A 24,303-nucleotide genomic window follows, 5' to 3' on the forward strand; every position below is an offset into this window, starting at 1 on the left:
TGAGTTACTATTGCACATTACTGGATAGGGTGACAGGGCATGGACATCCTGTGTGGAAAGCATAGTATCATTGTGTCTGTAGTATTCAGTGACCAGCACAAGCTAGAAGTACCAAGATATGCATGAGATACTGTACCTTGTCCTTGTGCTTGTCTTGTTTGCCTGTTTGCCAGTCTCAGTGTTTGTGTCTCTCTCTTGCAACCTGCATTTATGAAGATCCAGGGATGCTTTTAGTGTCAACTGGTCTTCTTGAGACTCATAGATGGTTAAATCCTGTGTAACTCATAATGTCTTTCTAACCACCGCATGCCTGTTCTGGAAAGGTATATTGCAATATCGGCAAAAGCGCCGCGAAAAATTGCTGATTTCTAAGGAATGGAGTCCTGCCAAAATCCAACTGCTCTATTAGCAGCATGGAGACTAAATCAACAAGCTAAATAACTTAAGCATGGAGTCTTTTCAAGACTGTGAACAGACTACAAGTATTAAGAGATTTTAGAGTGGAAAAATGGAAAATCTGTCAACTCGCACAGTGACTGAGTTTATCTGACAGTTGATGAGAATACCCTTCCTTGACAAGATCCTCCATGCAAAAGCAGCTTAAATTGGGGGCAGCCTAATGAGGAGCAAACTTTAGAAACAGTGAGTGTCCCTGCTGGTTAAAATATTGGCAACAGCTTTAACATGGGAAAGGCTTATAGGGAAGACGTTAACAGGGTTCCTTCAACTCACATTTAAGCTACTTTAGTCTATCTCTGCCTTTTTCTGTTTAATGCTACTTAGAAAAGCCCTCTGAGGATTAAAAGATTGCTGTTACCAAAGGAACCTGGCCTAGTGAGAGATACTGCTTAACCTACTTTGTGCTATACTTCAGCATCAAAGGAGCAATTACCACTACGACAGTTTACTTAGGGAAATCACAGATACCTCAACTCAAATGCAAGGATGAACAAAATGTAGTATATAGAGAGGTCTTTTGCAAAAAATCAGCAAGCCCTTCTTAATAAAATAAGAATAATGAGCCTGAAAGCAGATGACCCACTTTGAGAAGCTAGTCACGGCAGCAAAAGGAAAGAGGTACAGCACTTGGCATAAACTGGACTTTTAATACACTGGTATGGTTCCATGGGCAACAGCTAGCCATGCTTTGTCATTCTGTGAATGGGGCTGAAGGATTCTGGAGCTCCTTCATTCCTCCCTCATCTCACTATTTTGGTGAAAAAAGAAACTGAGGCGGTGGTGGTGGGGCAGACATGCACTAACAAAAACCATGTGGGTCAGGGAAGGGAATAAGTAAATGAAAGGTGACTGGATCCAACATAACATGCCATTTTCACTTTTGCAACTAATCTTTCTTTTGTCATTAACTCCAAACCAGCAAACTTCAATTTTCATTTTTCCTGTAAAGCAGCCCTCCCAATAATCCTGGTTTGGAAGAAGACAAACCATTGTTTGCTAGTTATAACAGAAAACTGTGCTTTACCCCAAAAGCAGAAATATTTCAGTAGCTGGTCACATGTAAGGAGAGAAGGAAACATGCAATCCACAGAGCAACCTAGACTTGTTCATGAAACAGTAATCAGCTTGTCACTAGGCTGGAAGAATGCCACTGTTACCAAAGTTGTACTTCCCGGATCTGCTGAGTGGATGAAGTCAGTTTAAAAAGCATCATCAAAAACCAAAGGAATGAGATAGTACCTGAAAGATGTGCATTTATTGGGTGTAGTTTTTTGTGTGATATACTAGGCATTTTAAAACATGGTAGACTGACTTTATTTATTGGTTTAAGTTATTCAACAATGTTCAAACCTAAAAATACATTTTTGGGTGGGGGCCGCCCAAGAGAATAGGGGATAGAGAGAAAGAGTTGTATTACACATATATTTGTTCTTATTTTATTGTGCTATTTTTATTTAGTTTCAAAATGCAGCTACTATTCAATGAATTCTTTATATGGTCTGGGCTGTGTTTTGTGGTACCATATGTAGTCCAAGGAGCACAAAATCAAGCAACCACATACAAAAGCCATGATTCTGCCATTACTTTTCACAGCAGGTCTCCTGTGTCCACTTTGGTGTCTGTTCAGGAAACCATGTTTTTCTGTGGAATGGCATGACGCCACAGCAAGCTCTTCCACCTGAAAAATGTCTGACTTGTACCAGTTACTAAAAAGAACAGCAGGTCTGGAACAACAATAAAATGAGCTGGGAACACCATTCACAAGTAAAAAAATTTTTTTCTTAAGGCTCATTCCGCACATGCAGAATAATGCACTTTCAAACTGCTTTCAGTGCTCTTTGAAGCTGTGCGGAATAGCAAAATCCACTTGCAAACAGTTGTGAAAGTGGTTTGAAAACGCATTATTTTGCGTGTGCGGAAGGGGCCTAAGATTCAACAGATGAGAGAGGTAGATTCTAATAAGGCTGCAATGCTGTGCTTATTTACTTGAGAGTAAATGTATATTTAACTCTTTGTATATGACTGGGTTTTAAATATATCCTTAACAGAAAAGATGGTTGTCTAGCTGACTGATTTCCTCCCCTTTCAAGAGCAGCAGCTTGCCTTCTTCATGCTTGCCACACTACTTTGCTTACACGGATACCTTCATTTCCTTCCCTGTATCATAGACAAGAGCTCAGGAAACATTAATACCAATTCAATATTGTTTAATGAATGAACAGCTCCATTAGCTATGGTTCCTGATATGTCAGTGCAACTTAGTATCCATCAGGGGCAAACTTGCTTTCATGTTTTGGTTGAATCACTAGTCTTGAATAAAATGTGAACAGATGCTGCAGCTAGTTTAACTTATATAAGTATAAGGCAACCATTTTGACTCTGTGGCGCCTTTGAAATTCAGACACAGGGTGGTTGGTGCAACCACAGAATTTCTGTCACGAGAGGAAAAGCAAACTGCAAACTGGTTGCCATAAGAGGTGAGAACCACACTCAAAAAGGAAGCCCAAGTGTTGAGAGAAGATAAATAATTTAATAAATACTCTGAAAAAAAATTAGGCCAACACTGTGTTGGCAGCTGCTACCATAACCATGTTATTTTAATCTGCCCAGTCAATCAGAAGCCCTGCTGGGAAAGTGCCCCACCCTCTAGTTAAAAACACCTGATGGGTCCCAGAAAAGGAGTCAGAGCTCACAGGCACCATGTTGGATACGCACTCTAGGCAAACTATAAAATAATATCTTGCAAGTGGCAATAACATTGGAGGAACTAAAAGCTTTTATTTATTTGATATTTATAAAGTCCATAAAAAGAAAGGGTCACCCAGGTAGCCTTACTGCCACCTGTCCTGTAAAATGATAAACCCCAATTAAATGTGTAACGCAGATTGCTCTGACCTTATGTTTATCCAGCCAAGAATTGGAGCTCCAGGCTCTCAAAACTGTTGCTGATGCCCTACTTTAATGCAGTATATGGCCAGAACCACAGTAGTTGCTTTCCTGTCCTTTTCTTCAAGGACAATCAGCAGATGCATTTCCAAAGTCTAGATTATTTCCACAAGGCAGCGAAAAGAAGCATAACTCCTTTTCACTTCCCACTGTAAATACTGATATAGAGTCCCAGTATACCCCATTTCCTATAATATGTCAAGATATCCAGTCTTTTATTTAAGTTGTGATTTTAAACTCCCAAGTAAATCCATTAACTTTAAATAGACAGACATAATTATTTCTGTTAATGTGCAAGAAATCAGTTCAACATAAACTTACTACATCAGACAATTTCTCCCCCAAAGATAGCACTTTTTGCTGGAAAAAATGATGCATCACAATATGTACACAAGAAAAAGTGTTTTCTCCAGACATTAAATTAACATACTTTGCAGCAGTTGCTGTTGAGTCTGTGTAACTCTTTCAGTGCTGTATAAGTTGAGAGAATGGCTTTAACATTAATTTTCCACAATTCAAAAGCTTAATAAGAAAGTATGGGCTATGTACACAAAGGCACACAATTCTCTTCAAGTTAGCTAAGTTACAGTACAATGGAGTTTGTTTAGTACTTTCCTTACAGACAATCTGCTACACCAAAATACCGATGGCACACAAGCTTGCTTTCAGGAAGGTTCCACTCACTATAGCAGAACTGCACTCAGATCTTGGGATAATCGGAAATGCATGTATCATTCCAAAACAAGGCTGAATGAACAACAATGTGCTAGAAAGGCGCTTATAAAAAGGCCCTCTGAACAGTTAAAACACATCCTTCACCTGAAGAAAATAAATGCCACCTCCCATTTGAAAGAAACAACAGTCTCATTTAAAATGTAATATATTACATCAAGAAACCTCACTCTTTGCTTGCAGGATACTTAGTTTACCTTTTCTGCCTCCAGACAGGGCTGCCAGCAATAACTTCAGAAAATTTACAAATGTGAAAGAAAATGAATGCTGGTCAAGCAAGGCATTTTGGGAGAAACAGATAACTATAACCAATTCAAATTAAGATTCCCACATAACGGAAGCTCTTACATGCCTACCAAATTGGGCTGTACAGAAACAGCGTCTGCATTATGCATGATGCTTTGTACATAATCATTTTGTATTGTTCTCTTGCAATAGATTCCATCTGATTTCTCCAACTGCCTCTAGAATTCGTTATCACCAGAGATAGCTGTGGCAAGATAGATAAGAGGAATTTGGCTTTTATTGAAACCTGCGATGAAAGTTCATATGCATGCCTGCACTGGAGTAACTGCAGAAGGCAGGCAGCAAATTAATCTACTCCCAGGGCTTTGAGCTGCCGCTCGATCTCTTCATCTGAAATTGTTGCACTTTGGGATGTTGATGCAGATGGCATGCCTCTGGCAGCGGAAGGAGCCTTGGCCATCTATTAAAAAGGAGGGAAAAATTGAGAAGCTTCGTTTAGGCAAGCAAAGCAACACTTGGTGGCTGAGACAACAATCAGAATGCAGACAAAAGAGAGCTACTGCAAAAGGTGTTCAAAATTATCAGAGCAAAGAGAGATTCGTTTTTGTCATGCTTCTTCTGCCCGCCACATTTTTGAAAAGCAATTTTCTCATACCTTTCCAGATATTTCAATTCCAATTTCATCAAGGACTTGATTCACAATATCCTGACTTTCTTCTTCTTCCTCAGAATCATTGAAAATGTCATCCAAAGTATCATTAACTTGGAACAGAAAGAAAGACCCAAATTAGAACCATCGAAGCAAAAGTTGCATTCCTATTCCGCAACTTGTATTTTCCACATATAGCAGGTAGTTTCTTGGTTTCCCAATCTACCAATATATTAACTTCAAAGAGAAAGCAATTTCAGCAACATAATATACCTCCAAAGGGCTCATAATTGTGTAGAACTGAATGTTAGCACCCTGTAGCTAGGAATTGTCTTTTACTTGATCCTGAGGACTCATTAATTTTCTGATCCAAACTAAAATGGGCAGAATGGTGACAAAGTTACTGTGAAAATGAACTATGCAAGAACCGTGAAGCACCTGTAGGAGTTGGGAAAATATGATAATATTTTCAGATATTAAGAAACAGACAACAAAAATGGACCTGAATCATTCTGCAAAGAATTATCTGTCCTGTATAATTTTTAGATTTCTAAATAAGATTTCAAATTATCATAGCATTATTTGTTTCCATAAAAATGAGCAGCCTAATCCAGAGAGGGGTGAACTCGCCCTACCAGGCAGTGCAGCCCTTCACTGATGCATTTGCCTCCTCTGCCAGCACAAGAGGCAAATACACCAGCAGAGAGAGGAGATATGTGGGCAGATGCCTCTCAGCCCCACAACCGCAAAAACTGGAAGTCACGGCAGTGGTGAAGCTGTGCTGCCATCTGGAGCAGCTGCTAGCATGGGAGGGCGGGTGGGCTGTTCCTAAGGGCAGAGCCAACATTAGTTGGCTCCCATCACAGTTTTGCGGCCAGTTGTGAGGACTTGGACTTATACCACCCTTTTGAGTAGTGTAAATCCTCTGGCCCCAATGGAGGGCTTTCTGGCAGCAAGGAGGATTTTCACTGTTCTCTCCCTCCCTGTGCCTCTGGAAAGCCCTCTGGAGGTGGCAGGGTTGTACGGCAGCAGTGCTGTCCCCCTCCACTTTCTGGATTGCACTGTTTATCTTTGTGAAATGTTATGACTGGAAGGTTATACACATTCTGAAGTAAAACTATTCATTCTGTTCTTTAAAAATAGCAAGGAATTTACTCTGAAGAGAATATAATATCATGTGCCACTCCTTTTTAGATCAAGCATTAAAAACTTAACTTTTAAAAGTCACTTTTATTTAATTCCACACACACACACACCATGTCTTTGTTGCGAGTAAGGCATGCTTGAAAACTGGCCTTTGCACTTCATGAACAAAGTCAAGACACACAATTAAAATTTAGAGCCAAGAAGAACTTCAACATATTGGCTTGGGTTCTTTGAATGAGTTCCTTGTATACTAGTTGGAAAAGAAGTGTGGTCTGTGGCAGAGACTAGCTAGAGGCCAGCTAGGATGCTCAGAACTTGTTCAAAGGATCTATGTCACAGTAATTAAAACTAACTGGTGTAAGTACCACCAACCCCCCCATGAAGCAATTATTCACTTGTTGGTAACAAAGCAGAAAAAACAATCAGAATGTACAGGCAGCCTCACCCCACAAAGCTGATGTTTTAATGACACTGAATACTGATGCTGAAAGAATTGCCGGCAGAGGCAAGAACCTTTGTAGCTATTTGGTCAGGCCCAGTTATAAATCTACAACACAGTCTGTTCATGGCCTCTTGTATTGAAGGCTCCAACAGGGTTCAGGTGCAACCAAGGTAAAGATTTGGTGCTATATGAACAAAGACTAGTAACCATAATTTACTTCCAGGCATATGACAAAGTATGCATCTAAACTGGTAAATAGCAGCATATGTTTGCCACACAAACCAGAAAAAAACTATGCTAATGGAAGGATCTTCCAGACTTACCCTTCTGTCTACAGCCCCAAATATTGCCCCATGTTTTCCCCATGGGACAGAGGACATTCCAAAATGTTGCTGCAAACTGCAGATACACTCCAAACTAAAGATATTACGCAAACAGCAAAATCAAACTATACTCAGTTCTGTTAGTAATGAACAGTAATGAACAAAGGAATGTTTGGGGTGTAATGTGAACAGTTTAAACTTACTCATTTCTTCAGTCATTTCCATTTTCATGTTTTCTTTCTGGAAATTCTGCATTGTTTGCAATGTCTTCTGTGGATCCATCTTTTTATTAACAGCTTGCATTGTCTAAAAATAGAAAATATAATATTATGATTTTGGAAAGGTATCCAAGACAGCAGAGTTGGCATGGGCTTAACTGACAATATAGCACTATTTGCTGAGTTTGCCCTTTCCTTTAACTTCGCAGTAGGAGGAAGTGGATGTCCAAACCCCACTCGGCTGATGCAAGGGGGATAAACTGGTGGTGGAAGCTGATGCAGCTCAGGGTGACAGGGAAGCATCAGAGGAGAGCTGGGTCTGCAGCTGGCCATCTGCAGAGCTTTACAGCAGCCGGGCACCAGCGCAAGTGCCCTTCCACTGGTTTAAGTGCCCCATGGAGGGGACTTACACCAGTGTAAGCCCATGCAGCATCCAGAGAGGGATTTGCCCGCCTCGCCCCACCCCCAGATTGGGTTGCCTGTGGCAAAATGGTATTCCTCAACTCCCAGCCTTACACCTATCATTATAAAAAAAGAATCATCCCCTTCTGAAACCTTTAATGCTTGGAGCAGCTAGGAGATAGCTCCTACAATTACATGGTGGTTGCTTGTACACAAAGCCTCTTCCCACCTACTGTTAAAGAGTTAAGAAGGAAAACAGTTGTTCATATGCACGTATAACAACCTATGTTTACAGAACTAAGTGATACTGAGGGATTAAGGTCAGAAGAGGAAACACTTCAGGAGTGTACAGCACTCTTGAAACACTTACTTCAAAAGCCATACAAACATACACATTACACTCTCTTTGCATAGCAATGTATTAGACAGTTACATAAACTGGATTTAATTTTCTCAAAGAAATAGTGACCAATTGTTGCCAAGATAGTTATCTTACACATCTTACATTACCATCAATTAAGAATATGAACTACATCTAGCATATTGTGGATTACCTTTGCTGTTGTTGACATTGCTCCTGCCATCTTCATCTGAGAGTTCATCAGTTTTGTTTGAGTAGACATGGATGTAACTTTTGAACTAACGGCATACGTTCGAGTTTTCTGTTTCCTTAGCTGCACAAGTTGTTTGGCTAGAACCTTACAGGCTTCTTTGTTTCCTGTTTTAGCCATTTTCTTTATTTCCAATTCCTATTTATTAAAAAGAGATCTACTTTTAGTTTGCCTATATATATCTCACCCTTTAGCATGATTTACTTATTTAAGTAAAATAAGCAACAAAGGAAAAAAAACACACACATCCAGTGACTCTGAGAATCAAGTAATATTAAACAACTGAGCCTGCTTTCAATGGCTTGTGTGAGGGTAGATTGGATCCAAAAGGTTCCATTCTGTTGCTGGTGGAACCTTTCCTCGGATGCAAGGAGGCTTGAGCTGGCCACAGAAAATAATTTTTAGATTCAGTCCAATGTTCCAAAAAATCTAGTGGTAAAGAAGGACAGCAGGCATGTTCTGATAGCAGGCATGATATTTACCACAATCAATTTGGCCACCTACTGTGAAAGGTGAACTAAAATTATGTGATCTACTTACCAGTTGCTTTTCCTGTTTTTCCAAAGCTGCTCGATCTCTGACTATGGCCCTCTGTGTACCTCGCAATTCTCGATTCTGTTCTTTAATTATATCTGTGATGGAAGACAGCATATTTTCAGTTAGCATCATTGGTATAGGACCGTGGTGGCGAACCTTTGGCACTCCAGATATTATGACTACAATTGGCCATGCTAGCTGGGGCTGATGGGAATTGTAGTCCAGCCGCTTTCTCCCTGGGGCAAAGGGGGTTCCCTGCACAGAGCAGGGTGCCGCCGCCGCCATTCCCCTTCTGCCCCAGGGAGAACGCAGCTGCCTTTTCTCTGGAGCAGAGAGGGTTCCCTGCTCAGCGCCCCCCGCCCCCACCGTGCCCCCCACAGTTACTTTAACAACAGAGCAGGCTTAAGAAGAGGCCTTCTGCCTGTGTTCCCTTCCAGGAAGTCGTTTGGACTTGGTGGAAACTACATTTCCCAGGGTCTCCTGGGAAATGTAGTTCCCAGCAGGCCATTTCAGCCTGGAAGGGAACACAGGCAAGGCCTCTTCTCAAGCCTGCTGCGTTTGTTAAAGTAAGTATGGGGGGGGGGGGTGCGCCGTGGTGGTGGGAAATCACTGACTCACGTATAAGTCGAGGGGGGCATTTTTCAGCCTTAAAAAAGGGCTGAAAAACTTGACTTATCTGCGAGTATATATGGTATATTAATTTTTGCTCCAAAAGATGTGTTAGGGTTCATTTTCAGTGGATGTCTTATTTTTTTCCTATGATTTTGTTCCCCCTACATGACCAGACCACCTGCACCAGGGAATATGTAACTAGGGCTTATTTTTGGAGTAGGGCTTATATTTCAAGCATCCCCCAAAAGCCAAAAAAAAAACATGCTATGTCTTATTTTCGGGGTAGGTCTTATTTTTGGGAAAACAGTACGTTAGCACTCCGCTACAACACACATTGTATTATAACCCCTCTTTAGTTAAATTGACTCAAAAGCAACACTGGCTCATTGGTATTGGTTTTGGACACCCAGAAAAACAACAACAAAAAATATTGTGATAGTATGTAGGAAATACTCTAATATATGCCATTTTTTCAAAATGATATACAGCAGTAGTCTATTGTGGAGCAAGGTAGCTTACAGTTAATGACCATAATTTTGACTCACATATACACAAACAAAATAAAAGGAAAATTGTCATGTGCAGCTTTCTCAACCACTTTACCACACTAATAGCAGAAGCCACTATCTCATGACATTTTCCCTTCTATGCCTCCTTTAAAGATACAGAAGCCTGCCAAGGACCATCACAGCAATTCTTACCAAAAGACTGTCAAAGACTGATCATCTATATCTAGGTCTTGAGACCAGAGATCTCCACTACAATAGGATGGCGGAACATACACACAAGGTACAATCAACTTTCATTCACCACACATCTAAGCACCAACACACTTTCATCTCACTCTTGCTCTGAGGGGCTCACCGTAAGGTTGTTGCCCCCAGTTTTATCCTTACAAATCTTCCTGTGATCTGTATTAGAGAGACAAAGAAAGAGGTATCTCTAGTCAAATTTCAGCCTTCTTGTTCATCAATCCTAGTTATGTTCAGATACCCTGAATGGAGTAAGCACTTAAAAAGAACATTCTGACAAATTGGGAAAGGGTGGCAACTAATACATATTGTTTACTCTTTAGACATAAATTACTATGTCAATGCACAGAGGCATTCAATGATGACAGTGTGTCTGTGTGTATACATACACACGCACATATATACGAACCTATGGTTATTATTTGAACTATTTATATTATCCTCATAATTACTCAAGCACAGCTTGTCCCACTAGCTCACAAAAATACAGGCACCCCTTAAACCACTGACCCATGGGGTGATATCACATCATGATGTTTATTAAGCAGTTTGCTTATGAGGTGGTTTGCTATCGCCTTCCCCAGTCACCTTCACTTTACCCCCAGCAGGCAGGGTTTTACCAACCCTGGAAGGATGAAAGGCTGAGTCAACTTTGAGCTGGGTACCTGAACCCGACAACTGTTGGGATCAAACTCAGGTCAGGAGCAGAGCTTTGCTGCAGTACTGCAGCTCGCCTCTTTGCACCACAGGGCTCCATACCCCCAATCTTACGGGAACAATACCTTTTCAATAGCATCTATTCTCAAAATCTCAGTTCAAACTATTATTGATTCTCCTGTAATTTATTGCAGAAAGGTTGCTCCCTAAACCATTAGCCTTTTGAGTAAGTGTTACGCTTTACATTAGTACATATCCCCCACTCTGATGATATACCAACAAACTTTCAGTGAGCTATGGGGAGAAAAAAACTGGTCTACTGCCAACCTTTCCTGCCCAAAACATTTAGTTATACTTGCAGCAGAAGCTTGCCACTGCCAAACAGATGAGTAGAAGAATATTAAATCTAGTGCATCCATGGGAGAGCCAGCGTGGTATAGTGGTTAAGAGCAGGTGTACTCTAATCTCTGCCACTTGAGCTGTGGAGGCTTATCTGGTGAACCAGATTAGCTTGTGCACTCCAACACATGCCAACTGGGTGACCTTGGGCTAGTCACAGTTCTTTGGAGCTCTCTCAGCTCCACCCACCTCACAGGGTATTCATTGCGAGGGAGGAAGGAAAAGGCGTTTGTAACCCCTTTGAGTCTCCTTACAGGAGAGAAAGGGGGATATAAATCCAACTCTTCTTCTACTCTTCTGTAAGCAAACTGCATTAGCCAAATATACCTCATTGTAATATTTCGATATTGATTATTTCAGAGGCCTATTTGTGAGCTTATCTGTGGTTGGCAGTAACATTTCTAAACTAATTGGGAGACATAATTGTACAGTCGTTCAGATATGGTTAGTTTTGTAAGTTTCAAATTGGGTTGGCATGTTTCATCCAATAAGAATACATGCAATTAGTAATTTGAAAGGATGCTTTAAAAATGATCAGAAATACTGAATAATTTAGGATGGAAACTTACCACTCCAAGAGAAACAAACAATATTTTCCTGTACTACAGATGGCACTATGGCTTTTGAATGGCAATGAAGTTTTTAAATTATGGGATTGACAGACAAAAATAGATAAGATGTATCTATTCCTTCATAATCACAAGGTACAGTTTATGTTTTGACTCCTGGGGTCATTTCGAAGCAGCACACAAGAAGGCCAAATAATTTATTTGGGTTGTTCAGAATACGGCTCCCCCCTCCCCACCCCCGCTTATACGCAGAAATCTTATTCTATTAAAAATCCCATTTCTTTTCAGAATGAAACATTTTCAAAAGTAAGTTTCCATCTTGGCTTCACAATCTGAAGGAACAGAGAAACCATAATAAATAGAATGCTTCCGCTTTTCACAGTCTAGACTGCAAAAATGAATAAGACATGAAATGGTGCCAGAGATTTATTTTAATGCTTATAGTAATCTTCTTCAAAGATTCGTATATCTACACAGTTCCAAGTAATACCAGAATAAAATTATTTCAGAGGCATAAGGGGTTTAAACAGATGGTGTTTTAATAAGAGAGATGGGAAAAACCTTTTAATCTATACATCTAATTTTAAAGTGTGCCCCCTGCCCGAGGATATTAAATTCCAGGATAGGAATTACACTCACCCCAAACAAATGTTTCTGTAGACTTGGGAAACCTCCTAGGTTTGCAGAAAAAAAATGAAATTTAAAATAGGAGTTAATTCCCCCTAATTAAAAAATTACTGATAAGGTGAGAAGGACATGGCAGCCTCACTAGTCCCAGGATCATTGGTGGTGATGGGGGAGTGGGGAGGAAGCCAGAGCAGACTCACCAGGAGAGGCTAGGAGCCTAGCTGGACCCTGAACTCTGGCAGCAGCAATGGGAGAGGAGGAAGGAAGCGGGGGTGGGGGGTGGGGGGAGAGACAGACATCATAGCAGGCTGAGCAGCAGAGGCTGGGAGCCTCTCTGGGCCAGTAATCATTGTCAGGGATGATGGGAGAATATGGGATTCTCCCCCTCAAGGGGAATATGGGATCCCCTTCATGAGTTTCATAAGTTCTCACTTCTTATCTATAAATGTTTTAAAGATAGTCAGCTGCCCTGAGAAAAACTGAACGAATGTTTCATGACCTGGTCTGAGCACTCAAATTAGTGCAACATTAATCAGCAGCAAAATTATGAGATGAACAACAGTGGAATTCACAAACTACAGAAATCAGCAAAAGGACACTTTGTGTGGCCCTATGATCCTAATGAACTAAGTTTAACAAAACCTACCTCCAAGTAAAGACGTTTTCATATGTAATATGAATAACCTGATCCAAATGTTTTTTAGCAAAAACGTATGCAAAAGTCACTTCAAACTAGCCCTCAAAATTATCCCTCATCCAGTAATGTTTCTGCACGGGGAAAAGGCTTGGGAGTGGGGATACAGGAGCCCTTTCTCCCCCAGTTGTGGTGTTCTGAGCCTAAGCCAAAAGTGGGGACCTGTAATATTCATGGGAATGCCTTCTTCCTCTTAACTTTAACCCCTCTGCTCAGTACCAGGTAAGAGATAGAAGAGATCCCTTCAGGAGTACTGTGGCCTCCTCTGCTGCAGCCTGGTGGGGCTCCCAGTCTCTGCCATGGGCCACCACACCCCTCAACTGCCCCACTAACAAAGTGGCTAGTAAGTCCAAGCCTGCACTGCGGGACCCACTGTGGGTCCCAAAGTACTCAATCACAGCTTCTGCTGGTAAGCTAATGTGGCTGCTCCCTCCCCAACATCAATGTTGGTGAGTCCTACCATCACTGCTGAGACTCAACTGAGGTAGGTGTGCTGTCAGCACATGCAAAGACAACAATTTTGTTTGAGGGGGGATTGAAAGCCCTCCAGTTTTATTTTATTTTCGTTTTCAGATTTTTCCACATTTGCAGAAAATCTCCTTTTTCTCAATATGAGCCAGACTGTGGATTAAGACATCTGCAGATCTGCTCACACTTAAGAAAAAGATATATAGATTCCCCATAGCTGTTGTACAGTGGTGGGAGTACAGTGGTGTTGTACAGTGAACTCAACTCTTAAAAACTTTACCATGTAATTTGGCCCTCAGTATCTGTAACTTTTCAAATACTGTCTGTGCATAATTTCATATATCATTTAAGCAATCAATATATCTAATTCTTGGCACAATCAAACAAGGGATATTTAAATCCAGAGACTGGCACTATATGAACATAAGAACAAGCCAGCTGGATCAGACCAGAGTCCATCTAGTCCAGCTCTCTGCTACTCGCAGTGGCCCACCAGGTGCCTTTGGGAGTTCACATGTAGGATGTGAAAGCAATGGCCTTCTGCGGCTGTTGCTCCCGAGCACCTGGACTGTTAAGGCATTTGCAATCTCAGATCAAAGAGGATCAAGATTGGTAGCCATAAATTGACTTCTCCTCCATAAATCTGTCCAAGCCCCTTTTAAAGCTATCCAGGTTAGTGGCCATCACCACCTCCTGTGGCAGCATATTCCAAACACCAAATCACACGTTGTGTGAAGAAGTGTTTCCTTTTATTAGTTCTAATTCTTCCCCCCAGCATTTTCAATGAATGCCCCCTGGTTCTAGTATTGTGAGAAAGAGAGAACAATTTCTCTCTGTCAACATTTTCTACCCCATGCATAATTTTATAGACTTCAATCATATCCCCCCTCAGACGTCTCCTCTCCAAACTTCAGAGTCCCAAGCGCTGCAGCCTTTCCTCATAAGGAAGGTGCTCCAGTCCCTCAATCATCCTCAGGTGCTTCCTTCTCTGCACTTCTTTCTATCTCTTCAATATCCTTTTGAGATGGTGGTGACCAGAACTGAACACAGTACTCAAGTGTGGTGCACCACGGCTTTATATAAAGAGACATGACATCTTTGCAGTTTTATTATAAAATCCTTCTTTCTAGTTTATCCCAGCATAGAGTTTGCCTTTTTTCACAGCTGCCATACATTGAGTTGACATTCCCATGGAAATATCGATTTAAGGCGTAAAGAATCCTTTCCTGGTCTGGCTTGTGCTGAAGCCCTGGCGATAATAATGTGAAGTTTGGATTTTTTTACTTCTATATTGCATCACTTTACATTTTGCTACATTGAACTGCATTTTGCCATTTCTTAGCCCACTCACCCTGAATTTATCAAGGTCGGCTTGGAGCTCCTAGCAATCCTTTGTGGTTCTCACCACCCTACATGGTGGTATCATCTGCAGAGAGCTTGGCCTGCACGCTACCCACCCCTACTTCCAGGTCATTTTATGAATGGAGTTAAAGAGCACTGGATTATCCCAATTTGGATCAGCAAGGGGACACCACTCCCCACATCTCTCCATTGTGAGAATTTCCCATTTACACCCACTCTTTGCTTCCTGTTTCCTCAGCCAGTTTTTTAATCCATGGGAGGACTTCCCCTCTTATTCCTTCATTGCTGAGTTTTCTCAATAGTCTCTGGTGAGGAACTTTGTCAAAAGCCTTTTGGAAATCCAAGTAGAACCAATGTCCACTGGTTCCCCCTTATCCACATGCATACTGCAGCACATCCTCAAAGAACTCTAAAATGAAGTTTGTAAGACAGGATTTGCCTCTGCAAAAGCCATGCTGACTCTTTCTCAGCGAGTTTTTTTTTTTTGCTTTTGTACATGTGTTATAATGTTATCTTTAGTGACAGCTTCTACTAGTTTAGCAGGAACAGATGTCAAACTGACTGGCCTGTAATTTCCCGGAGTCCCCCCTAGATCCTTTCTTAAAGGTGGTGTGATTTTAATATCTTCCAGTCTTCAGGGATGGAGCCTGATTTCAAGGATAAGTTGCATATTAAAGTGAGAACATCAGCAATTTCATGCTTGAGCTCTTTAAGAACTCTTGGGTGAATGCAATCTGGGCCAGGGGATTTGGTAGCATTTAGTTTATCAATGGCTGCCAGAACTTCTTCCTTGTCTACCACTATCTTCGTTAGTTCCTCGGATTCGCCTCCTAAGAAGCTTGGTTCAGGTGCAGGAATTTTCCTCACCTCCTCTTGGGTGAAGACAGATGCAAAGAATTCATTCAGCTTTTCTGCAATCTCCCTGTCATCTTGGCCAGTCTCAGCCCAGCGACGGCCTGCCACAGCTGCTGGAGGCGGTGGCTGAGTGGGCGTTGCGATTCCCTCAACTTATTGTCTTGGGAGACTTCAACGTCCATGTGGACGCCGCCTCATGTTCAGCAGCAGTGGACCTGGTGTCATCCATGGCGACGCTGGGACTCTCCCTATTAAACACCGGCGCCACTCATGAGGCTGGTCACACTTTGGATCTGGTCTTTGGGGCAGGAGTGAATATGGTTGTATCCTCTGTTAGCAGAGTGCCATGGTCAGACTATTTTGCCTTGAAGGTCCGGGTGGATTCGCCGCGCCAACCTTGTCTAGGCGACGGACCTATTTATGTCCACCTGCGGAGACTTATGGAACCGGTTGGGTTCCTGAATGCTCTGCGGGACCCTGAGCCTCCTGGCACCCTCAATGAGCAGGTGACAGACTGGAACTCCAGACTTTCCGATGCCATTGAGGAAATTGCTCCCAAGCGCCCTCTGCGCCCCCGCTCACGGCGGGCTCCTTGGTATACCGGGGAGCTACACCAAATGAAACGGGAACTCAGACGGCTAGAGCGAGGGTGGAGGAAGTCTCGCGACGAAGTGGCGCGAACAACTTTTAGGACGTTTATGAAGGCCTATGAGTTGGCGATACGGAGGCTGAAGAATGTCCATTTCTCGTCCTCCCTCGCATCTGCTAACTTTCGCCCAGCACAACTATTTCAGATTGTTCGATCCCTCACCTCTTTGGTGGAGGGGTCTACAAATTCTCAATTGGCCATTGGCTGTGAGGCATTTCAGAGCTTTTTTGTAGATAAAATCGCGTCACTCCGCCAGGAGCTTCCAGCCACACTTGATACAGTAAGGGAACTCGAGGCTCCTTCGCCATCTTCGGGTCCAAGCTTGGACCGGTTTTCCCTACTCTGCGAGTCCGATGTTGACAGGGTCCTAGCTGCTCTTAGACCTACTACCTGTCCTCTGGATCCGTGCCCCTCCTGGCTGATAAAAGCTTGCCGGGAGGAGTTACGACCCCACCTGTTGAATATAGTCAATATAGTTGAATATAGTCCCTTGAGCAAGGAGTGTTTCCAGGTGGGTTGAAGGAGGCAGTGGTCCGCACACTCTTGAAAAGACCATCTTTAGATCCTGGTGATCTGGCCAATTACCGCCCCATTTCGAATTTGTCGTTCCTGGGGAAGGTAATTGAGAGAGTGGTATTGGAGCAGCTTCAGGGCTTCCTGGAGGACGCATCGGTGCTTGATCCCTTCCAGTCCGGCTTCCGTGCTGGGCATGGGACGGAGACCATCCTCATTGCCATCACAGACATACTCCGCATGCAGCTAGACCGAGGCGGATCGGTGCTGCTGGTGTTACTTGATCTCACAGCAGCGTTTGATATGGTTGATCACGACCTTTTGATCCACTGCCTGGCTGCCTCTGGAATGCAGGGCACTGACCTTCAATGGATTGCTTCATTTCTCCAGAGTCGTGGTCAGCAGCTATGGTGCGGGGATGAGGCCTCCCATAGAGCCCCACTTAGTTGTGGGTTCCTCAGGGGGCCTTGCTTTCCCCGCTCTTATTTAATATCTGCATGCGACCCCTTGCTCAGCTGGTGCGGAGTTTTGGGCTGGTCTGTCACCAATATGCAGATGAAAACCCAGCTCATTCTGTTGATGGAGAGGGGGGCGGCCTCTGCCCCTGCAGCTCTACAGCACTGTTTGGAGTCGGTCGCTGGCTGGTTGAGGCAGAGTAGGTTAAAACTTAATCCAACGAAGACGGAGGTCTTTTGGCTGGGCTGGGGGGAGATACCGGGGGAATTTCAGCCGCCTATTTTGGAGGGGGTTGCGTTGGCCCCGACATCCCTGGCTCGCAGCCTGGGGGTCCGCCTGGACTCTTCATTATCAATGGAGGGCTAGGTGGCCCATGTCACCCAGATTGCGTTTTTTCATCTTCGCCAGGCACGGCAGCTGGCTCCCTATCTCTCCCAGTCTGACCTGGCTACTGTGATCCCTGCGACGGTCACCTCAAGGTTGGATTACTGCAACTCGCTCTATGCAGTCCTTCCCTTGCGACTGATCCGGAAGCTGAAGCTGATCCAGAATGCAGCGGCCCGGCTTCTGACAGGTGGTGATTATTCAGATCATATCACCCCTGTGCTACGCCATCTGCACTGGCTCCCAGTGGAGTTCTGGATCGTTTTCAAGGTGTTGGTATTGACCTTTAAGGCCTTATGCGGCATGGGGCTCTCATACCTATGGGATTGCATCACCCCTTATGTCCCACATAGGCCGCTGCGTTCGGCGACGGCAGAACTGCTGATGACCCCTGGCCCTGCGACGATACGGCTGGCCTCGACCCGGGCCAGGGCCTTTACAGCTCTGGCCCCTGCCTGGGGAAATGCTCTACCTCCAACTGTCCGGTCCCTGCGGGACCTTGGTGAGCTCCACAGGGCTTGTAAGATGGAGCTATTCCACCGAGCTTTCGGAGGGGCTGGCCGCGGTTCTACTGCCCCCCACTGAAACTGAGGCTGCCTGTTTTCCATCTTGGTTGGGCCTGATTCCCTAATTCCATTGCGGGCCCTGCCTACTCCCTCCCTTTCTTTTGGCCTTTAGATCGGGCGCCTGTTTTAAACAACTTCTGTTTTAAACAACTTTTGTTATTTTAATCTATATCTGTTGTTCGTAACTGCTGTGTAAGTTTTAATGGGCTTAAGTTATGTTGTTGTGATTTGCTGTCTTGGAGAACAGCCATACTGTGAGCCGCTTCGAGCCCTTTGGGGATGAGGCGGCCTATAAGTTTAATAAATAAATAAACATAAATACAGATTCATCAAAACACATGAAAAACTCAGTGGGATTAACATCCCGCCCCCAGTGATAGAAACGGCTTCTTAAGAAACAAAACCCGACAGGCTATGGTTAGAAACTGTATTTCCAGCCTTCAAACCTTAGTTTCTTTCAGTAAAAAGTGCACGTGGAGGGGTGTGGGGGAGAAGGGGCAAAGCTCATTCCAGCATCGTTTTGGCCTCTGAGGGAGGACTCACTGGGACCAGGCCTCACAGCAACCGCTAGGATACCTGCTACCACTCACATTACTTTCCCGGGTCTGCTAGCTTGCTACTGTTCAACAGCAGTCATGCCATGAAAGCCAGCATGGGATAGCGGTTAAAGTTTCAGACTAGCATATGGGAGAACCAGGTTGGATTCCCTGCTATGCCTTCAAAGCTCACTGGGTCACCCTGGGCCAATTACTCCTCCTCAAGATGGTAGTGAGAAGTAAGTGGAGGAGAGAAGAATGATGTACACTGTACTGGATACCCACTGTAGAGAGATACAGATATAAATGAAGTAAATAAATAATAAACATAGACCATTTCCCCACTGAGAAATTAAATCCAGATACAACCAAGTATCAAAAGAAATGACACCTTTTCATCGCGGTTTCACCCTCCCCACTGCAGCGTGTGTGTGATGAGGACATCGATGTCTATCACACTTTCAAACAGTGCAGAAATCCCCACGATGACGAACTCGAACACGCAATCTGCTCAACGGCTCTTTCTTCCTCGTTCTGATTGGCTGTTGCGCTGTATTGGGATGGGAATTTTTTTAACCTTTTTTGCGCAGCTACGTCACCACATGCATGCGTAGATTAGATGGTAGCTGTTTTTTGTGCTAAGCTATGTTTATGCGCAGCTTCGGCACTCATTACCCACGCAGCTGCGCTGGCACAAAAGTCTAGTGTACAATTGGCACAGAAATCACGGTCCGCGTAGCCACGTTTCAACGAACCCTCTGCCGGCGCGAAATTAAAAAGGGGGCTATGTGCGCTTTGCGCACAGCCCACTGCGCTCTGATTGGCTGGAAGGCTCCGCATCACTCCCTATGGTGGGAAAATAAATGTAGATTCAACCCCCAAACCTCCCCACTGATCTGGGTTTGGTGCATGTTTTTTAAAAAGGTGCACTTCCATGCTGGTTCTTAAAAAACACGTGATAAGGAGGAGCAGGAGTGAAAGAACCAGGATGAATCCGTGTTCGGCAGTTGAACAGTAGGGAATTCTTGCTGAAACCTGGATATTTCGCATGAGTATCACGTGATAGTTATGTTAGATGGTGAGTGAAAAGGAGAGAAGGAAACAGAAAAAGGTAAAGTTATGGGGGTTGCTGGGAGGAAAGAAGGGAAAGTAGTATAGATAAAGGAATTCAAGGCAAAATAATGTGTCCTCACTAGTCCTTTTGAGCTTCCTGCTTATTATAACTAAATTATATCTACTGCCATAGTTATCATTGTTCTTAGGGCTGGTACTATAACTGTTGTTTAGAACTCTTACTCATTCAAGTTGGTCAGTTCTCAGAGAATAGAAGGAAGGGGTAAAGTAAGGAATTTACCTAGTGAAAATCTATATTTATCTATTATATTTTTAGCCTAGTCTTCCTACAACGAACTCAGGACAGCATCCACCTAAGCATCTTATCCTCATTTTATTATTCTCCGTTCATTTTATCCTCATAACAACCTGGTTAGGTAGGTTAGGGAGACAGTGAATGCCCCAAGGACACACAGTGAACTTTGGGCTGTCATGCCACAGATATTCTGGCATAATAAATGCTGGGCAGTTCCATCCAAGCAGCTGGGCGCCCAGACATGGCACTGCAGCCACCCCACCCCACCATTTCCAAAGGGTTTTCTGGTAGCTTGGGGAAGCCAGAAACAGAAAAAGTCTCCCTGCTGCTGGAAAGTCCCCATTGGGCTTAATGGACTTAAGCCACCAAAAAGTGGAGGAAGTTGACAGCTGTGGTTGCTGGAAGTTGACAGCTCTGGCTGGGAAGAAGTAGAGTAGTGTTGGCTCCTCCCCAGACCACACCTCTAGACCGTCCCTCCTACGCTGACAGCGGGGTGGGGGCACAGGGATGGTGGCATGGTATTCCACTGTCCTAGAGGACTGCAGCAGTCACCCGCAGGCAGATCCAACCCCCACCCCCCTGGAAAAGAGCTCCAGGGAGAGCAAATCTGCCCACATGGCTCCAGGTCATCCCCAGCAGCAGATCTCTCCCTTGCACAATTGTGAAGCTGTCAATCATAACTGTGTACCTAGTTGAGCAACAGCTATTTTTATCAGTTCTATAGACGCAAGATTTCCTCAAAAAAACAGCATCTTAAAACAGGCACCAATTTCTATTATAACCCGCAGCATTTTTTACAATGTATTGTTAGAATGCACATGCATACTAACCATGCAATGTGATAAAATGGTAAAGAACCAATAAATATAAACAGTGCACGCAGAAAACAAATTAAGCTTCTGAAAGAAATATATTCATCACTCAATGACAAACAGCTATCACAGTTGCAACTACTGTGCATCCAATAGTAAAGTGGGTGGCTCATATTAATTATTAATATTTTTTAATTTTTTAAATAATTAATTATTAAAGAAAAACCTGGCCAGTCACAATACGGCAGTATTTTCTGAACACTCAAGGGATTCCCTTGGACATCAAAAATTATGACTTTGTGCAGAACAACTCTCCTCCCCAAACACCCTGATAAGAACGAAACCTCTAGGGGGCACACAATGTAGAGACCAGTGAAAGGCTCTTTGCTATGCCAAGTGATTCCTCATAGACACTGACTTGTGACATATATAAGTGGAACATGACTTACTATTTTATAAATTCACCACGCAGAAGAATGCATCTAAAAAACCTAACATTACTACTATGCACTTATACAGATTAACAAGCAACAACCTGAGTAAACCAGCACTGCCATTACAATTTTGCACTCAATTTTTTTTTCAGACAAGAAATGGGGGGATGGATTGTCAAGTGCTTAAACTCTTGCCGTGCAATGCAATTAGTGGAATTTTCCTCCATGATATATTTGAATAAAATAACATAACCAACAATAATGTTTCAAAGAGGGAACAGATAAACAATACAGATTCTGTACAATTCTTCCAAAAAAAAATCTCACACAAAAATCACCAAAAAGTCTCGATAGTATGATACTATACTTCAGAGGTATGCAAGTAAACAAATCGCTCCAACAGAATTAATGTTTCAAATGAATCACAACACAAAGTTTTGCCTGGGAATGTTCTTTTAAAAATTTGTTATAAATTAAAATGCAAGGCCCCCACACACCAATCCCCCAAGACAATAATAAAACATTTTATACCAGTAAAAGTAAAAAAATAACATCATTTAGAACAGAACACTAACAGCCTTTGTTAAATCTGGGAACCAGACCTCAATGCCAATGCTGAGCAGCCCATCTGTTCCAAACAGAAAAGAAAGTATTTCCTTGGTATGTATGTTTAAACTTTATAAATTGTTTTCAAATAATTTCTAACCATTTCTAAAATCAGCGGACGAAAGAACCATTTCTTACGACCTCTGACATATTTTTAAAACAGTGAACTTGCTCTGGTTTTAATCACCAAGTATATAATTGTCATAGTGCATCAGTTCCTTATGGTGCTTTGGTATGTGTGTGACAGTATCCTATCTAGCCCTCATAGGATATGGATGAGTCATGGTCATTTTCTCTCTTCCTTTCTTGCATAATAGTCACCTTAACCAAAGCAGATCTCATATGAAAACACACATATGCACACATATTTAGAAGAGGTTTGGAATTGATTTATACCCCCCCTTTCTCTCTGGTAAGAAGCCTCAAAGTGGCTTATCTCCTTCCTCTCCCCACAACAGACACCTTGTGAGGTAGGTGGGGTTGAAAGAGTTCTGAGAAAACTGTGACTAGCTCTGAGTGTAGGAGTGGGAAAACAAATCCAGTGCACCAGAAAAGAGTCCGGTTCTCCAGATTAGAGCACACCACTGCCAACTACTGCACCACGGTGCCTTATTTCCCCACTCGATGCACCATTGCATGGGGAAACTAGCGAAAGCAGTCCTTGGAAAACGTAGACTTGAGTGTGGGGAAAGGGCGAGCTACAGACAGAAACTTTTTGTGGGGGATGCTGAAAACTAACCACGGGAAAGAGAAGGTATCTGGGGGAAACCGAGGCGTGTAATAAATTCGTTCATCCAAACCCTTAAATCTGAGGTTCATTCCACACAGCATATTTATAAAAAGGGAAAACGAATTCATTTGTAACGATTGCAACCCGTCACAAATATGCTGTGTCGAATGAACCTGAGACAGCCCCCCCCCCGCCCCCGCCCCCGCCCCCCGGTCAGTGTTGCAGATATAAGTTAGACTTCCTGGGATGCTGGGCAACAGGGTGGCAGAGCCAGGGGGCTGCTCCATGGGGTCTTTGAACTTGCGCCTGCCCATTAAGGGAGGAGGGGAGCTCTGTCTCCTGAGGGGACCGCGGACCTCCCATCCTCCGCCCCGCAGCCTTCTCCCTACTCACCGTCCACCGTCTTCTTCTTAAAGAGCGAGGCCATCTTCGCGACGCTTCTTGGCGGCGAGTCGGGCTCCTTCCTCCTTCTCAGCTGACCAGGAAGCAGCTTCGCCCTCGCAGTCCCGCCTCCCGCGCTCGGGAGAGGCGGAGGCCGCCGCCGGGAAAACGGAGCGCTGGGGAGGAGCAGCAGCAGCAACAACAGCAGCCCCGCGCAGGAGGCCGGCCCTGGCGACGGGATCTGTCCAGCCGCCGTCACCTCGGCCCTGCTGGCCTCCTCATTCGCTAACAGAGTTCGGCTGCACACGTGGATGGGACGGGTCACGTGAGGACAGTGTTTATTGGGCGAGGGGCGCGCGGCGGCGGCGGCGGCGGCTTCCCTGGGCAGGGCAGTTGGGACTGGGCTTCTTGGTCCATGAACGCATCTGTCAGGCATCCATCCGCTCAGACTACGAGAGGTGGGTTCAGATCCCCACTCAGTTAGGAAGGGGGCAGGATAACCCTTCTCCGATCCCTTCCTCGAAGCTTATTGCGAGGATAAAACGGAGAAGGGGAAAAGCAGAAGGCGGGAGTTCCCACTTCCCACGTTTAATACTTTTAAAACCAGTACTCCATACTGATCTTTACAAACTGCTTTCACTCCTGGAGTCCTGCCATTTTTAACGGGGATTGTTTTGTTCAGTGACAGGAGTGGATTTTAACAATCCTGTTTTTGATACCCAATTTGATCAGCTGTTAGGGTGATGGTAGAGTGTGAAGGACACAAGAGCGCAATTGTATCCTGCCCCCACTTATTCTGAAATCGTCTTTGGCACTGGCTTCCATAAATAAGACCACAGGGGTCTGTAAAAAACATAAGGTAACATATCACAAAACATAAGGTTGGGCAAAGCTACATGGGTCAATAAATACAGTAAATAAAACACTGCAGTGCACAGACTTCTTGTTCCAGTGTGAATTATGATGGCTAAGGACTTAACAGTCATTCTGAATTGTGGCACGAAAAGTACAGTTCTGCCAAAGCAGTGAATATAACCAGTGAATGTAAACTTAATACTTTGAAAGAGCTACCAAATATAAACTGAAAGAGACAAGATACTTTAAAAAAAGAGCAAGGTAGAATTTTAGAAAGGAGCAGCAGGTTTATACACACCATTTTCA

General features: G+C 43.6%; 1 protein-coding gene across 1 annotated transcript; it reads right to left on the reverse strand.

Moving 5' to 3' along the window:
- Window positions 1–1,755: 1,755 nt before the first annotated feature.
- On the reverse strand, window positions 1,756–23,593 carry CHMP2B (charged multivesicular body protein 2B). The gene is made up of 6 exons (XM_048494792.1): window positions 23,155–23,593; window positions 8,715–8,806; window positions 8,118–8,312; window positions 7,147–7,249; window positions 5,039–5,145; window positions 1,756–4,843 (listed from the first exon to the last, which is right to left on the reverse strand). Exons 1-6 carry the CDS (start codon window positions 23,576–23,578, stop codon window positions 4,730–4,732), a joined length of 1,035 nt encoding a protein of 344 aa, XP_048350749.1. The 5' UTR covers window positions 23,579–23,593; the 3' UTR covers window positions 1,756–4,729.
- Between the last annotated feature and the right edge of the window lie 710 nt (window positions 23,594–24,303).

This window comes from Sphaerodactylus townsendi, linkage group LG04 (assembly GCF_021028975.2).
Source record: "Sphaerodactylus townsendi isolate TG3544 linkage group LG04, MPM_Stown_v2.3, whole genome shotgun sequence".
NCBI lineage: Eukaryota > Metazoa > Chordata > Lepidosauria > Squamata > Sphaerodactylidae > Sphaerodactylus > Sphaerodactylus townsendi.

Excerpts from the sequence above, each read along its gene's own strand:
- CHMP2B (XM_048494792.1), bottom strand. The coding sequence starts at position 23,578 with ATGCCTGACAGATGCGTTCATGGACCAAGAAGCCCAGTCCCAACTGCC. Across the intron at positions 8,807-23,154 it reads TAAGAAGAAGACGGTGGACG|ATATAATTAAAGAACAGAAT; the intron begins GTGAGTAGGGAG and ends CTTCCATCACAG. Across the intron at positions 4,844-5,038 it reads GAATTGAAATATCTGGAAAG|ATGGCCAAGGCTCCTTCCGC; the intron begins GTATGAGAAAAT and ends CCTTTTTAATAG.